The sequence below is a fragment of the Labeo rohita genome, unplaced genomic scaffold, assembly GCF_022985175.1.
Source record: "Labeo rohita strain BAU-BD-2019 unplaced genomic scaffold, IGBB_LRoh.1.0 scaffold_466, whole genome shotgun sequence".
Classification (NCBI taxonomy): Eukaryota; Metazoa; Chordata; class Actinopteri; order Cypriniformes; family Cyprinidae; genus Labeo; species Labeo rohita.
This window is the reverse complement of record NW_026129386.1, coordinates 19,655-36,992: the sequence shown is the minus strand read 5'-3', so window position 1 is coordinate 36,992 and position 17,338 is coordinate 19,655. Positions and strand designations below refer to the sequence as shown.

At 34.3% G+C, this 17,338-nt stretch overlaps 1 protein-coding gene across 1 annotated transcript; it reads left to right on the top strand.

Moving 5' to 3' along the window:
- Positions 1–10,654: 10,654 nt before the first annotated feature.
- On the top strand, positions 10,655–14,942 carry LOC127160827 (stonustoxin subunit alpha). The gene is made up of 4 exons (XM_051103482.1): positions 10,655–10,687; positions 12,080–12,211; positions 14,047–14,140; positions 14,245–14,942. The coding sequence occupies exons 1-4, from the start codon at positions 10,655–10,657 to the stop codon at positions 14,817–14,819; spliced, it is 834 nt and encodes a 277-aa protein (XP_050959439.1). The 3' UTR covers positions 14,820–14,942.
- The last annotated feature ends 2,396 nt before the right edge of the window (positions 14,943–17,338 follow it).

The following is a 17,338-nucleotide window of genomic DNA, read 5'->3' as shown; positions in this document are numbered from 1 at the left end:
AGTAGTTCTGCTTATATATAGTTTTTCCTTCTTGGTGCGAACGGGCCTTTAATCTTTAGCAAGCTTTTGTTATTGGGATGCTGGTATATGCTGTTCACCACATGGACACGTTTTCCATGACACATCAGTCACACACTATCTTTAATCAGTAGCTTGAGGTGATAAATTGTTTGTGCTTAAATGACACATACACTGCTAGATGACTATGTCAAGACAGGTATACTGTTAAGGATGCTTAGTGTGAAGTTGTTTTAATGAACATTTCTCCAGAAAAGCTGCAACCCATAATCAGCCCTAACAAACAGCATGTTTTGAACAGCACTAGCTGTAATTTTATCAGACACTCATTATTATCAATATTTAATTATACAAAGCGGCATTCAAATAGTTTGAATTACTCAACTAAATTAAAAAAAAAAAAAAAAAAAAAAAAAGAGACTTACCCTACTATTTAGAGTCCTGGTTCTCTGGTGGAAATCTGAAATGGAGACACATTGTTATAGGGTGTTGCTGGACAATTTCTCAATTAAGTCGTTGTCTAGCCAACCATGCTGAATTTCACTCTCAATGCATAAGTCAATCATCTCAGTTAATCGTAATCTCACAAACTTCAAAATTAACACTGCTTCATCCACATCAAATTATCTGTTATCACATTATCATATCTTTTAAAGTACTGGTTCTTCACTAAATTAAATATAAATTAATGTTAAAACACAATGGGCTGGTTTCACAGACAGGGCTTAGATTAAGCCAGGATTAGACCATCGTTCAATTAGGACATTAAAGTAATTTTTATAAATGTGCCTTATAAAAGATATTACTGGTGTGCATCTTGAGATGAAACAAGGCCACTAACGTACAGTATTTCAGGATCAATCAGTGCAGGTTTTTTCAGTTGAAACGGCTAAGACTTGCATTTTAGCCTGGGAATAGGCTTAGGCCTTGTCTGTAAAACTGGTGAAATATATAAATATATCTTTATTTGAGTCAAGTTTTGTTGTTGTACATTTAAGTACAGTATTTTATTTTACTTTTATTTAAACACATTTTAATTTAATCATTATTTAAGTTTTATTTTTATTTATTTGTTTGTAAACACAGTGCAGTGTTAATATTCAAACTGTTAAAGTGGCTGACAACAAAAAATATTCTTATTAGGAATAAAACTGCCTCATTTTTTAACTGTGAAGAGCTGTAGCTGAATAGTTAGGCATACTGCGCAAATGTATTTTAATGTTGGTCATTATGGTGGTAACGTTACTTGGAGATAAATATTTTCTGAGGTGGTACTTGGTATAAAAAGTTTGAGAACCACTGTTTTAAAGTAAGATGTTCCGATTTTCAGTAAAAATAACAGTTCATTCTACATAATTTATCAAAGCACTTCTGCTATCATTACCTGTTCTGTGAGAAGCAGGACGTGCAATGATAGAGAAGCACTTCCACTGGTTGCAGTCTGCAGATTATATCCTACATTTATGTGTGGAACTCTGATTGCTTTTGTAGGCTACTGAATGGATAAAATATAGAAATCCCTTTCATTTAAAAAACAAATCTAACCATTTGGAAGTAGAATGCTGTCCCCCCTTAAAATTCACTCCCTGGACTCCATCCCCTGTGATTTAAAATTGTTGAGCTTTAAAATTTTTGACAAATATATGAAATAGGGGTGGGCGATATGGCAAAAATATCATATCACGATTTTTTTTTCAGAAATTTCACGATTTTATCACGATTCTATGTCTTGTTGGTTTTACTATTTTGCAAGTTGTCTGAGCAGTACAGCTAATCTAATTTTTCTTTTTTAAAAACAAGGCCTTTCAAGGTAACAAACTATATATATATATAGAAAATAAAAATCTGTCATCATTTTATCTTTGTTATTAAAAAAAAATCTTTGTCATCATTTTATCTTTGTTATTAAAAAATAGAAAAAAAGATACAAATTATAAATAAACATAATACAAATAAAACAAAAAGTACTTTGTTTTTCAGGTACAGTAGGCATATTTAGCAATAGCATTCAAGAAATGGAATTAACAAATATAAAAGGTAAAACACTATTTACTTAAACACTATAAACATCAATTTTAGCCTACATTGATTCTTATTAAAGCAAATTTGTTAAAGTTCTTCAGTCAAGAGCATGTTTATACCATCATTTACTCACTCTCAGGTTGTTTTAATGAGTTTCTTTTTTTCTGTTGAATGTTGTCTTTGATCATTTCTATTACTAAATTCAATGGGGACCAGCTACCCACATTCTTCATAATATCTTATTTTGTGTTTAGCACAAGAAAGAAATTAATACAGGTTTGGGGCAACATGTAAGTGAGTAAATAATGACAGAATTAAAATTTTTGGGTAAACTATCCCTTTATTGACAAGCTGCAGCATGTTTAGTACTGTGGCTTTAAGAGCTGCACCTAATATACAGGCACACATTCTATTTTTCTCTCAATTGTTTACTTTCACATTAGACATAAGCAACTGTGTTTATATGTAAACATTTGTGTGTTTTGACATACATAACTTAGTTCAGTAATTAGGTGCTATTTGACAGGCTTTTAGTGTGCGCACGCTTCAGGTGTACACGCAATGGAAAAGCCCACATCAGAACAGCGCACATTTGAAATGTTTAACCGGCAAGACTTTAAAGCAAAAAATGTACTTTTGTGATTGTGAATAAGTGCAGTGTACCATGAGTGTAACTCTACTGCTGAATTAACACTCATGTGAATGTATGTGGCATTGTACAGTATAGCAATTGTACAGTTTTGGGGGTTCTGGTTAAAGACTGGACTCTATGTGGTTTACTGAAGGCTGAGATTGGGTCCCAGATAGCAAGAGAGCAGGTGAAAACTGTTGAATCAATGTTAAAAATAGTTGATTTGTCAATGTTAATGGCATTAAATTAATATCACTTTTGCACCCTCAATTAATGTTGAAAAAAAATGGACATTTCAACAAACCACCATTACTGTGATCAGTGATTGCTTTAGTTCGGTTCTTGATTCTTGCCTTTCATTGAGTCAATTCTTTTTCTGTGCTACAATAGTGTTTCAATGCAAACACTTATGCTATTAAAAAGAGATGTTTTAAAATTAATTTGAAGTAGATTACTTTTTTGTGATGGGTGTCAAGCTGCAATAAAGTTGAGAAACAAAACTGAATAATATTGATGATCTTTCATTACTGATGTAAATGTTCTGTATCAAAAATCTGTGGCAACACAGAAAGATTTAGACATCAACACTCAACATACAAACCTCAACAATGGTGACAATCATCAGACTAATTCAGATAAACAGATCAACTGCAATGCATGCAGGGAATCATGAATGACTTTTTACTATGTTGATACCCAGCATGCATTTCTGCATAAACTTTTCTTTTGCTGATTGTCACCATTGTTGAGTTTCACATGCTGATTCTTGATGTCTAATTGATTCAGCCATTTAAAGATTTTTTTTTGTATTCTCTGTTGACTCAAAGTAGTATGATAGCTGTACATCTACTTTAATCTCACATTGCAGTATCACATATTATTAAAAAACCCAACACACTTGTGAGCAATTATTTATATAATGATTACACAATGATTACAGTCATCATCATCAGATCCCAGTGGATCATAGTTTTCATTGTCTTAAACATTTTAGCACAATGTTATGAAACACAAAGAAAATCTAACATTAAAGTACAAAGAGTCAAGAGCCCAACTAAAGAAAACTCTGATCACAACAATGGTGGTTTGTTGAAATTTCAAAAATGTTTCAACATTAATAGCAGGAGAAATAGTTATATTAATTCAACATCATTAACATTGACAATTCAACTACTTTTAACATTGATTCAATGGTTGCTTGGGGGTAGCGCTATTAAAACTTGTTGTGGCCCAGTTCAGGCTAGCTATAAGTTACTATTTGGTTGAGATTTGGGCCAGTTATGGCTCATGTGTGGCTCATGTCTGTAGTCCAGATCTGGGCCACACAAGGGCCGTAATTCTTGCTACATTTGGGCCGAGTGTAACTGTTTTTTGGCCCAGAACTGGGCCAGATGTCAATTGCTATGTGGGATTACAGTACAATGCCATGCATTTACATGAGTGTTAATTCAGCAGTAGAGTTACACTCACGGGACACTGCACACAATTCACAATCACAAAAGTACATTTTTTGCTTTAAAGTCTTGCCGGTTAAACATTTCAAATGTGTGCTGTTCTGATGAGGGCTTTTCCATTGCAGGTACACCTGAAGTGGCAGAACTGCGGCTAATAGAAGAGCACGATACTACAATATTTCTGAAAAGCAGATTGTGGAGACATTTTTAATGTCCACGATCAAAAATCATCAAATCGCACACATATCATATTTTATAAATATATTTTGAAGTAAGGATCTGTGGGAGGGTGTATAGCTTAAGCATTAACATTAACATTAACGTTAACCCATCACTAAAATGACCACACGTTAAACTTTGACAGTAAAACTTAATAGAAGCAGTTAAAATGAGTCAATTACATATAATTACAGACCCGTGGATTGTTTGCTTTGTGTTAGCATGCCCTTTGATAACATAAAAACTGACTAACATTACAATTCAGTACCGAAATTCCAAACTTTTTTAGTTTAAAGAGTGCACGACATAATCAATGAGAAATTAATTTAATAATATAACAGTTTGGCCACACTGTCACTTACCTTGGTGAAGTTTATGGCTCTGACGATGTAGTACCGTGTCGATCGTGACTACAACTCCAGAAAATTTTGCGCGCTTGTTTCCACAGCTACGGGGCTATGAATAGAAAATGAATAGAATCCTGTTAACTCTGAAGAATTTTTTGGGGGCATTTTGCCTAATATTATTATTATTATTAAGAAAGGGGTCGGGTCGGGATTTGAACACGAGACGCATTGTGTCAGACTTTCCCATTCATTTTCTCTACATTTCTACCACCAAACCTTGTGAAACTTGAAAAAGACAAAGTCTTGGGCATTCAGAGGAAGTATAAATAGAAATTTTCCTGTAAACTCTGAAGATATTTGAATAATCCATGTATAAATGTGAAGAATTCATTTTCTGTAAAATTCTACACTAAAACCTCATGAACACAGATAGAGATGGTTGTTCAGAAAAAGAATTTATTGAAATGTTCATGTTAACTCTGAATATTTGCTCCTTTTTTTCTACATGCATTATTAAAATTTCTTCAGTGTTACAATGTATTTTAACAGACTTTATTTTTCCAGAAAACTCCACAGTATAATGTATTTGAATGTAATATAAGTGTATCTTCTATAATGTACAATATAAATACGTTTTGTAAATACTTTTCCCCTGTTTTTGGGCACATTTAATTTTTAACCTTTGAAATATTGATGTTCGTCAGCTTTTTGGCCGCTTGTGTCTCCGTACCGTAATTCCACTAATAGACGTGCAGCGGAATCCAGATGGCGGTTCACTTGACCGCGGTGTAATTGTGCAGCAGTAGATTCACAGAAGACCCAGAAAATACAACAGACAGCAGCCAACGCACCGATATAATCCAACAAAATCCAAGTAGTCATGCAGAGAAAGTCCCACAGAAACACAGCAGACAACAACAACGTAGTTTACCGGAGAGCAGCGACACCGTGCGTTCACACCGCCGCCGGCGAGAGCGTCAAAATTCTGCTGTAGAAAGATTCGTTGACGCTCTGACGATTAAACGCTTGGTCTTGTATTTAAAGCGGCCGCAAAGCAAACAAACATGTTGATCTTGTGCAGACTGACAACAAGTAGGGTGTAAGTTAACCTCATGATTTTTTAAAAAGTGAAAGTAAGAAATTGAATTTAATTGTAGTTACATGCAGTGGTGTAGTGGTGCCTGGAGAAGTGTATACGCATTAGTTATACACATTAGTTATACACATTAGTTATACACATTAGTTATACACATGTACATACGCAAGCTTAGCATATGCAGTTACCGCTTATTTACAGAAAATATATAATGTTAATGCACATCAGCAACTCACCAGGAACATCAACAATCTCACACACCTTGGTCCACGCATCATTTTGCTTGGGAACTAATGTGGTCGGAACCAAAGTTTTACAGGACTGTGTTCTCTGAATCCTCTCAAGGGCTGGACTCTACATTCTGATTGGTTGCCGCCGAACCGCGTCATAGCTCATTACCATAAAGTTGACCTGACTTCAACTCTTCCTGTATGGAAGGCCGTTAGGGCCAAAACGTGTTGTACAAACGTGTTAACGCGTAACTACGTGTTAACACAAAATTACGTGTTAACGCATAATTTACGCGTTAACACGCAATTTTGTGCTGGCGTTGAGCTTTAACACCATCTAGTGGTTGTTTTCTAATGAATTTTAATTTTTAAATTAATTTTACATAGGTGTACATTTAATTACATTACAGCACATAAGCATTTTTTAATTGTCTTATTTTTAATTGTATTTTTTATATTTCGTTTTTAATTACACAATTACACAAAAGGTTAATTACAAATTTTTCAAAACAGTATTTTTTATGCATGCTTATACTGTCATTTTTAAGCCATATTGCTTTACTGACACATTAAAAAAAAATATCCTGTTCTCATAATTCAACCGCTATCCATAAATATTTGTTAACCCTTTAACTTTCACCCCTAAATGGAGGTAATGAAAAAATTAGTTAACTTAAAATTCTTAGTAGACATCTAATAAATTGCCTCAAGCTGTTTTTTTTACACAGTCCATGGTAAATCTCAATTTAAATTCGGATAACTATTTCAGTTATTTTGCAATAATAAACATCCCTTTAACTTTATTAGTATCTTGGATACATCTCATAACCTTCTGTGTCCACAAAGTTATATATATATATATATATATATATAGATATAGATATAGATATATATATATATATATTTTCTGTATAATATATATATATATATATATATAGTAGAATGGCGATATATATATTCTATACAATGTCTTTTACTGACATATCAACCGTACGGTCATGCATGATGGATAATTATTATAAATAAACATTTCTGCATTTCTCTTATATTTTGCTATATTCCTGTTCTTTACCCTCTACCTATTTGCAACAACTTTATGGTTTTATCCCTACTTCCTTGTTTGCTTGTTTGACCCTATTATCTGATGATTGACCAGTAACTACAGACACAGAGATGGGGCAGTATAGCTGTGGAAAGATTGCTCTCTCATCCCTTCCTTTTTATAGATTTTTTCCCTATCAAAGTTAGCTCAACCGCACAGTAGAGATATAAGTTAAAGGGATAAAAAGAGCCTTTTCATAACACCTTTACAATTTTTTTATGATGAAATAACTTTGTGCATTGTTTCGCAGAGCTTTTCAAAGTTCAGTACATTCACACTCAAGACACCTTTTTCACATTTAATCACAATAAATAACATTATTACAGAGACTGTAACTGTTCTCAGTTGCTAAAATGTGTATTATATACAAGAAAAGAAGTGGTTACAGCAACACACAAGTTAAGTTCCATTCTAGGTTGAAGTAGACTCAATACAAGTTCTTTGATGTTTTAAGTAAAAGGGGCAGAATACAACAGACTCCCTGTGTATTGTTATGTGTGAGGGCCTAAGGCTCCCTCCAGGTACATGTCTGTGTGAAATGTATCAAGGTGGTGAAATTAGGGGTGCTGCGAGAAGCTGTCCTTGGGCTTTGGCTGTTTTCACCATTGCTGAAGATGGAGCAGGCAGTGCTGTAGACTTCAAGACCTCGTAGTCTTCAATCTTTTAATGAAAACAGAAGAGATGTATACCATTAGCTTGTGCGAATGAGCAGCTGATATAAATAAGGTCTTTATGTTGCTACCATGTCCTACATTTTGTCACCCCTTCTTAGAAGGGTTAAAGTACCTGACGCACCACTGGGTAGAATTTGGAATACATTAAAATTATTTATCTAATACCTTCAAATTACATTAGATACACTAATTTCATGCAATAAAGCAATAACTATTAAACATTTAGTGCAATAATCAATGCCCCAGGATTGGTTATGTTTTTGTTACCAAATAAGTGAGATTTTTAACAACCATTAAGTATGTTCTTTTAATAATTGAACAAGTCATCAAACCCCTACTTTGATCCACATGTGACAAGGAGTGTCCTTACATTATATGGTGCATAGACATGTGAAAAATCATTTAAGGGCAAAGAAATTAATCAAAAGTGGCTTGTTTTAGTGATAACTGAAATCAGAATGAAATATAGTTTTAAATATAGGCCTAATAATGACATTTTTAAAAATGTAAAATCATAGATAAAGGTCGGATCAACAAGGAATTTAAATAAATTGTAATATTAAAATACAGAGCACGATACTATGCCATTAGCGTTATTCTTATTAAATTAATTCATTTGATCTAAAACACAGCTTTTTCATGAAATATTACCTTGTTATCCTCTTCATCTGGGCATGCCTGGTTGTTTCGTCTAGAAGTGCGGTCACAGGATTATTCCTTAAGCCATTATCCTAGCAAAAAGTGTCTTCTGCTGCTTCTCCTTAAGTTGTTTTTTGCTGTTCCGTGTGCTTTACCTTTCCGTCAATGTCCCTGGCACATGATGGCTGCTTAAGTAAACTTGCATGCTCAGCGTAGTACTTAGGTCACAACATCATGAATAATTGAAGTAAAATGAAGGGGTGATGTCACGTTGACATTGCCTGTCGTAACAGCTTGTAATCCTTCTTATTACTATTAATATGCTGATGCGCACCTTCGTATTATTGTTATTATTCATGAGATTGTGACTGAGCACTTACCTCATCTGACGCGCCTATCTTTAAGGAGGGGCAAAAAACTTTTGGCGGGAAGGGAAAAAGTATTATTGGAAGAAGAAGAAGAAGAAGAAGATAATACATTTAAAAACATATTTCGTTCAGAATAACTTATTTTATTCCTTTATACCTGTTATTTTATTCTGTTTTTTAAAATTTATGAGAATCTTGGCATTTCCATCCAGCTTTTTGTATGCAATTTCCCAAAATGTGCATAAAAAAGGTGTGTGGAAACGCTTAGTTATTAGCAGTGGTGTAGCAAGTCAACCCCGTGTCCATGCAAAACATTTGTACGGGCTCCAACTCGGTTAACTTGTTGATTTTTCTTAAGTACATAACGTTACGTGAGTATTTACAAGCAGTTTTATTTAGGTATAAATGCTTGGAAATAATATTTAACGTTTTTCAAGTCCATTCATTATTTGTAGCACGCAAGTCTAAGCCTTTAAATTCTATCAATTTTATGATAAAATATAAACAACAATTGTGATTTTAAGCTCTTTAATTTGTAGTTGAGATAACTATATTCGCCTCAGATCAAACGGCATGTATCTTTTCCATTTTAATATTTGAAGCACGAAAAAAACATAAAAAAATATTTGAATGCATTTAAAAAGTTAATAAGCACCATGTCTCATGAAATCCATCAATCAGAGTTTTAAAAAAGCCAATAAAACATCTTGTGAAGTCATAATAATAGTAACTTAACATTTACCCCAAAAGCCAAAAGCCTATGACTTTGCCAACATTGTTTTATTTTGAATCAGCTAGTTAACGGAAAAACAGAGTTTTTGTGAAGTGCTCCTCCTCAAGACAGAGATGTTAGAAAGCGCATGTTTAGCTTTTTTTACGAAAGCATAAAATTTTGTTGATATTGTGAGTGCACACAAATAAAAGTAGACATTTTGCAGTTCCGAAAAATGCAAGTGAATGCGCTGGTGCTTCCATGTCCTGCAAAACCGCTTTAGCTTCCACTCTCCCAAATTATTAGACATGCGTCTAACAGCACACATTTGGTTAATTGTTTAAATTAATATTGTAAAAATTGTCTATTTTATTTTAGACAAGTTCTGTTGATTTGAGAAGGCTAAATTGATCAATCAATATATATATATATATATATATATATATATATATGTTTTGGCGCATCAACTTTCACTCCTACCATTTTGTTGTTTTTTAGGGCCCGAGCACCGATGGTGCGAGGACCCTCTTGGAATTGCTCTGTTTATTATTATTATTATTATTATTATTATTATTATTATTATTATTTTTATTCTTCTTCTTCTCCAAAATGAATCGCATTTTTGAGGGCCTAAACATGCCCGAAAAGTCATGAAACTTTGCACTCGCATCAGACCTGGCGAAAATTTACGTCTGATATGGGTTTCAGAAGTGGGTGTGGCAAAATGGCTCGACAGCGCCACCTATTCACTTTCTATGAAGTGCCCCTCCCGCTACGTTTCACGTACATGTATAAAAATTGGTAAGCACATGTAACACACCAATACCCACAAAAAAAGTCTCTTGGAGAAAAATCCGAAACCCAACAGGAAGTCGGTTATTTTTCATTTTCTCAGCAATTTTTGTGTCATTTTTGCCATTTCCAGGCGTCGTATTAAAACGAACTCCTCCTAGAGATTTATTCGGATCAACACCAAATTTGGTCAGTCTAATCTAAAGCCCTTTGTGACGTTAAATTGCGAAGATCTAGAGTTTTCGTTGGAGGGCGTGTCCGTGGCGGCCTGTCAAATTTCGATGATTCGCCATGAAAAAGGAAGTTGGTATAACTCAGCCATACAAAGTCTGATCTGCCCCAAACTTCACATGTTTGATAAGAGTCTGGTCCTGAACACATACGTATGATCATATTCAGTTATAGTGATAGCGCCACCTGCTGACAACAGGAAGTGACATGTTTTACTCTGTGAGAAACTCTTCCTAGTGATTTCATGAAATCAACATTATATTCAGTCAGTCTAATCTAAAGACCTTTGCCATGATAAATTGTGAAGATCTTGAGTTTTCGTTGAAGGGTGTGTCCGTGGCGGCCTGACAAAGTTCGATGTTTCGCCATGGCAATAGAAGCTGTTATAACTCAGCCATACAATGTCCGATCTGCCCCAAACTTCACATGTTCGATAAGAGTCCTGGCCTGAACACATCTGAAGGCCAATATACCATTAAAATCATAGCGCCATCTGCTGGTAACAGGAAATGACTTATTTTACACTAACTTTTACATGCAATGTCCAATTTGCACCAAACTTCACATGTTTGGTAAGAGTACTGGCCTAAAGACATCTAAAGACCAATATTCAGATATAATCATAGCGCCACCTGTTGGCAGCAGGATATGTCATGTCTTACACTAACTCAAGCATACTATGTTCAATCTGCACCAAACTTCATATGTTTGACAAAAGTGCATGCCTGAAGACATCTACATGCCAATATTCAGTTCTAGGCATAGCGCCACCAGCTGGCAGCAGGAAGTTTGGCACATCTAAATAACTTTGACATATTTTTCCTAAATTTACTATGTGAAAAGCATAGTGCCCACCATTCGCCACTGATCGGCGGTGAGCCCGGGTGCGAGGGCCCTTTCATCGCTGCTTGCAGCTTTAATTTTAAATGTTATCCTACTTCTCACACTCTTAAAGTTCCACCCTGTTAGACTAAGGAGATGTTTGGGCAAAAAAAAAAAAAATTAAACATATAAAATGTTTATTTGTACAAAGTTAGAGAGCTAAATGATGAAGAGTTCAAAAACTTGACTCAAAGTTTTCCACCCTGTTAGATCTATAAACCTCAAAGGGTGGACATTATAATAAATTGATTAAATATTATTTATTGTATATTGCATTAATGTTTGTGTATTATCTGAATAAAGTTTATCTAAATAATGATCTGTGATGATAATAAGTGATGGAGATTTTAATTATTTTATTAATAAATATTATGAAGAAAATGAATGAATGAAATAAAAAAAATTAATTCTTAATTTAATAATAATAATATAATAATTATATTTTTATGTACATTTTTCAATAAAGACAAATAAATTTAACATGTAAATAAATAAATCAATCAATAAATAAATGTGTGTTGGTGTGCTTGAACAGAACAGAACGCCACACCAATAGGTGGTGCTAAAGCTCCAAAGTGTAACGCGTAAATTACGCGTTAACACGTAATTGCGTGTTAACGTGTAAATTTCGTGTTAACACGTAATTTCGTGTTAACACGTAGTTACGCGTTAACGTGTTTGTACAACACGTTTTGGCCCTAACGGCCTTCCATATTCCTGACGCCCACACCGTCCAAAACTTTGACGCTCTCGCCGGTGGCGGCGTGAACGCACAGACAGACGAACACGTCAGCGTACGATTAGCAGGAGGTGAAAACCTAAAAACAAACAAAAAAGGATGCCATTAAACCGATATTAAAAAGATACTGTATGTGCTGTTTGTACATTCATTTGGAGATTGAATACAAAATTATTGCAATATAAAAGTATATTTAAAAACTTTAATTTTGGGTTGGATTAATTGCAAAACATTTCAGAAAAAAAAGTTTTTTTTTTTAATCAATTGACACCACCAATATATATATTAGTGCTGTCAACTGATCAGAAATAAAGATAAAACAGTAATATAATGAAGTATAACTAAAATATAAAATAAGTTTCTATTTTAAAACACTTTAAAAATAAAATTATTCCTCTGAAAGTTTTTTTTAATTTATCAGCAATTACTTCAGTCTTCACGATCCTTCAGAAATAATTCTGATTTATTTTTGAAATCATTGTATTTTATTTTAAATTGTAATAATAGTTCACAGCAATCTATTTAATTGTATTTATTTATTTATTACAACAGCATAGCAAGACCCTAGAAACTAGGACTGTGTTCAGTACATATGACAATGTACTACTTGATAAGGATATTGATGCAGTTGTTTCTGTATCAGCAGTGAACTGCACTTAATTTAAATAAAACAGAAAAGCAGTGAACAGAGTATATTATAGGCTACTACAAAGTTGAATCTGGACACAGAGGAACACAACTGATGTTGCCTGATATAAAGAGACGTAATCACTGAAACAGATTCATATCTGTAATATTCAAATATCTGCTAAATGTGTTCCCTATTTTTGTCAACCTGGCAACCATGTGAATGTGCTCTCTCTCCACTTTAGATAAACTTACATAAACTTACAGTTTAGTGATCAACACGTCATAATCTATTCTCAGAAAAGTGTAATTGATCAAGTGTTTATTTATGAGAGAGACTGTGTATGTATGAATTACTTTCATTTTTGCTGTGTTTATCATTTCTCAGTGCAGCTGTGACTTTAATTGATTCAAATAACAGTGATGTTATAAACTCCTTGCAGAGAAAGATCATGCAGCTCTTCAGCAGTTAAAATACTTTATTGGTACAATTTGTGGGTCAGCTCTGAAGTTTCAGTGTGTGTGTGAACTGCAGTGAGGACAGTGCATTAGTTTACAACACTTCTTTTTTTTTTTTTAAGGTAGAGATTGTGTTATTATTTGTGCAGTGATCACCTACCAGTAATGTGAAGATGATTTTATGAATATATGAGCTCAACTGTCTGTAGTTATCAATGATCTTCAGTATTCAGTGTGTAATAAACAGCTGTTTCACTCAATTCTGCTGAAATTCACTGCGGTCCCATATCCAGATACACAGCCCTACTAGCAACCACACCATGTACCCTAGCAACCACCTTGTGTACCTTGTCAACCACATAGCAACAGTCTAGCCACCACTCCAATTACCCTAGCAACCATATAGCAACACCCTAGCAACTACCCAGAACATATTATCAACCACACAGCAAGTAACTTAACAACCATATAGCAACAGCCTAGCAAGCATCTTAGCAACTACATAGAAATGCTCTAGAAACCACCCAGAACATCCTAGACACTACACAGTAACACCCCAGAAACCACATTGAGTGTCTTAGCAACTGCATAGCAACCACCCAAGTACCTTGGCAACTACATAGTAACTCCCTAGCAACCACCCTGAGTACATTGGCAACTTCCTAGCAACCACCCTGGGTACATTGGCAACTGCATAGCAACCACCCAAGTACCTTGACAAGTACATAGCAACTCCCTAGCAACCACCCTGAGTACATTGGCAACTCCCTAGCAACCACCCTGAGTACATTGGCAACTGCATAGCAACACTTTTTTGACTGTCTGAGTGTGTGTGTGTGTGTGTTTTCTAGTGTGGATCATGGAGGAGAATCCAGGATTACAGCAGGACTGAACAAATGTACGTCTACAAACACACACACACACACACACACACACACACACACACACACACAGCTGTAGTGATTGTTGTTGTGTTATAAATGTGTCTGTTCTTGTGTTCAGATGCCTGTTTTCTCACACTGGATCCAAACACAGCAAACACTGAACTCAGACTGTCTGAGGAGAACAGCAAGGTGACACGTGTGGAAGATGAAGAGTATCCTGATCATCCAGACAGATTTGATGTGTGTCAGGTGTTGTGTAGAGAGAGTGTGTGTGGACGCTGTTACTGGGAGATTGAGTGGAGTGGAGAGCATGTGTTTATATCAGTGTCATATAAGAGCATCAGCAGGAAGGGACGGGGTGATGAGTGTCGGTTTGGATTTAATGATCAGTCCTGGAGTTTGATCTGCTCTCCTGACAGATACTCATTCAGACACAATAAGATAAAGACTGATCTCCCTGTGAAGCCCATCAGTCGTAGAACAGGAGAGTATGGTGATATTATCTATAGAGTAGGAGTGTATGGTCATGATATCTATAAAATAGGAGTGTATGTGGATGTGAGTGCAGGAACTCTGTCCTTCTACAGCGTCTCTGACACAATGAGTCTCATCCACACAGAACAGACCACATTCACTCAGCCGCTCTGTCCTGGGTTTAATGTTGGTTCTGGATCATCAGTGAAACTGTGTTGATGAATCAGAATAGACTGATGAGAGATTGTACCCATAATGCTTTAAGCTGGTGATGAATCAGTAAGAGTGAGATGTTATTGAGTCTCTTCATGACATTAATACTGCAGCTCAACTTCTGTCACTTAAATAAAAGAATAAATGTGTCAGAAATCACTATATAGACAGAAACATCAGTGTGTGTATATTTGTTTTTTTTGTCATGTTTCATCAATCATTTGTTTTATTATAAAGTGTCAAAATGTCACAATCATGATTGATGAAGAACATGTAATTCATTTCTCTACACTGTAAAAAAAAAATCCCGTAAAAAAACGGTAAAATTCCGGCAGCTGGGGTGCTGGAATAAAACCATAAAATAACAGGCACATTAAATAACAGTATTTTTCCGTAATTCAAAAAACAGTTTTTTTTCTGTAATTTTACACAAGATTTTCTGTATTTTCTTGAGCTTTTAATATTCAATAGGGAACTTTACTTAAATATTGAGGAAAGTTACGTAAAAAAACATGAAATTATCCATTTTGAACACTGCTTTAATTCAAATAATCAGCCATAAAACAGTGTTTTAATAATTTATTCATCTGCAAGAGTATAACATCTCAAATGCAAGAATATCAGTATAGCATAACTGCAATTTACTTATATTCTTTGTTTAAAACTACAACAATATAATAACTGCAACAATATTCAAATATACAAATTACTCCAAAAGTTAAAATTTCTGCAACAACACAATTTATAACTGCAACAGTATAAAATTATTATAAAAAAATCAAAGCTGCAGCAATATACAATAAAAGAAATTTTACAAATCTGTAAAAATGTAACAATTTGATAAACAAATCCGAATGACCTGGGAACAGATGAATTAATCTTGACAACACATAAGGCATGGACAAAAAAATAAATTATGAAACCACGAAAGCAAATGATCGCCAACTATATTAAGCCTGCTAGGCAATGAAGGATGATCTGACTCTCAAAGTTTTTAGTCCATCCATTCATAGTCCGCAATCTTGCTAATCAATGAAAGAACCTTCAGACTGACTGTTGTTAGCTTTCTTGATGTGGTCTTCTCCACTTTTGATCCCTTCTCAGGGTTCATCTTAAAAAGGCATCTGTTCAATAAAAAAAATCATTAGTAATAAAACATAGACTGTAACATATGCTCCAAATATAGAAATAATAAAAGCAGAGTAATTAGAATTTGCATAGGGCATGCTTGTGGAGGATGTTTGCTATAAAGACATGTATGTGAGAGGATGTTATGTGTGAGACAGACATATTGTAAGAGAGTGTGTGAGAGTGTGAGTATGTGAGGGTGTGTGTGTGTGTGTGAGTATGAGTATGCGTGTGTGAGATTGTGAGTGTGAGGATATGTGATAATCTGTGAACATCTTTGTGCAACTCTCACCCTTTTACACTGACCTTGACTTTATACGCTCACAGAACTTGCGCACTGAATCTGCTCACAGAATCTGTAACGAGAAAAAAAAGGCATGTAAATACATGACATGTTGGGAAATCTACAAAAATACAAAGAAATATATTTTGAAATATATTATATCCATAGTACTGAAACCTATCTGTCACCTGTGAATCCATGTCAGCGAGTCCCTATCAATAATCCCTACCAGCTTCAATAACAGCAGCGCATCACTGCAAAAAATGCTTTTCTTACTTATATTTTTTGTCTAAAATCTAAGTAAGAAAAGCATTTTTGCAGTGTTTAATTTAGAAGGGTAATTAAAACTATCAAGAAACAGAAGTTGTGAAACTTTTTCCCCTAGACTTACATCCCATACCTAACCAGCTGGTAATGCTGGTTTATGCTGGTCCTTAGCTGGTGATGTGCTGGTCCAGGACCAGTTTAAACCAGCAAAGGACCAGCATCCCGGCATCAAAACCTACCTAACCAGCATTTTTTAACGTGTAATTTGTGTTTCAAGAAGGTTTAGATATGGAGTTATTGATGCGGTAAGTAAAAAAGGTTGCCAACTTTACTTCAACTTTAATATTTTTTTTGGCAATGTTGACATGTTTTTTAAATTTACAGTCTAATTCTGTCATTTTACAATTTTCAACTGTATTTCAAAAATACGTGAAAAAACTAAAATAAAACTGTAAAATTCTGTAAAAAAAAAAACAGTTGTACATGTTTTTCATGTGATTTTACACTGGATATGTAAATTTACAGTCTATTTCTGTATAGTATAGTATGTATTCTCTGTTTTTAACTGTATTTCAAAACTAAAAACTAAAATAGAAAAAAAAGAAAATTTCTGTAAAATAACAGTTTTTTTTTTTTTTACAGTGAATATGAATTTAGAGGAATCAAATGAATGACTCTTTTGAGTCAGTTCTATTTAGTAAATAAAGCAATGAGTCCCGTGAAGCTGTGGCATACTTTTAAGAGTTAAACCAAATCACGGGGGCTTGATTTTATAAAACAGGCATTCCATAAAATTATGTATTTTAATATTAATTGTATTAATAAAATAAACACAGAGACCCGAGAT

Excerpts from the sequence above, each read along its gene's own strand:
- LOC127160827 (XM_051103482.1), top strand. The coding sequence starts at position 10,655 with ATGTTTGATAAGAGTCTGGTCCTGAACACATAC. Across the intron at positions 10,688-12,079 it reads GTCTGGTCCTGAACACATAC|TTACGCGTTAACGTGTTTGT; the intron begins GTATGATCATAT and ends GTTAACACGTAG. Across the intron at positions 14,141-14,244 it reads TACAGCAGGACTGAACAAAT|ATGCCTGTTTTCTCACACTG; the intron begins GTACGTCTACAA and ends TCTTGTGTTCAG.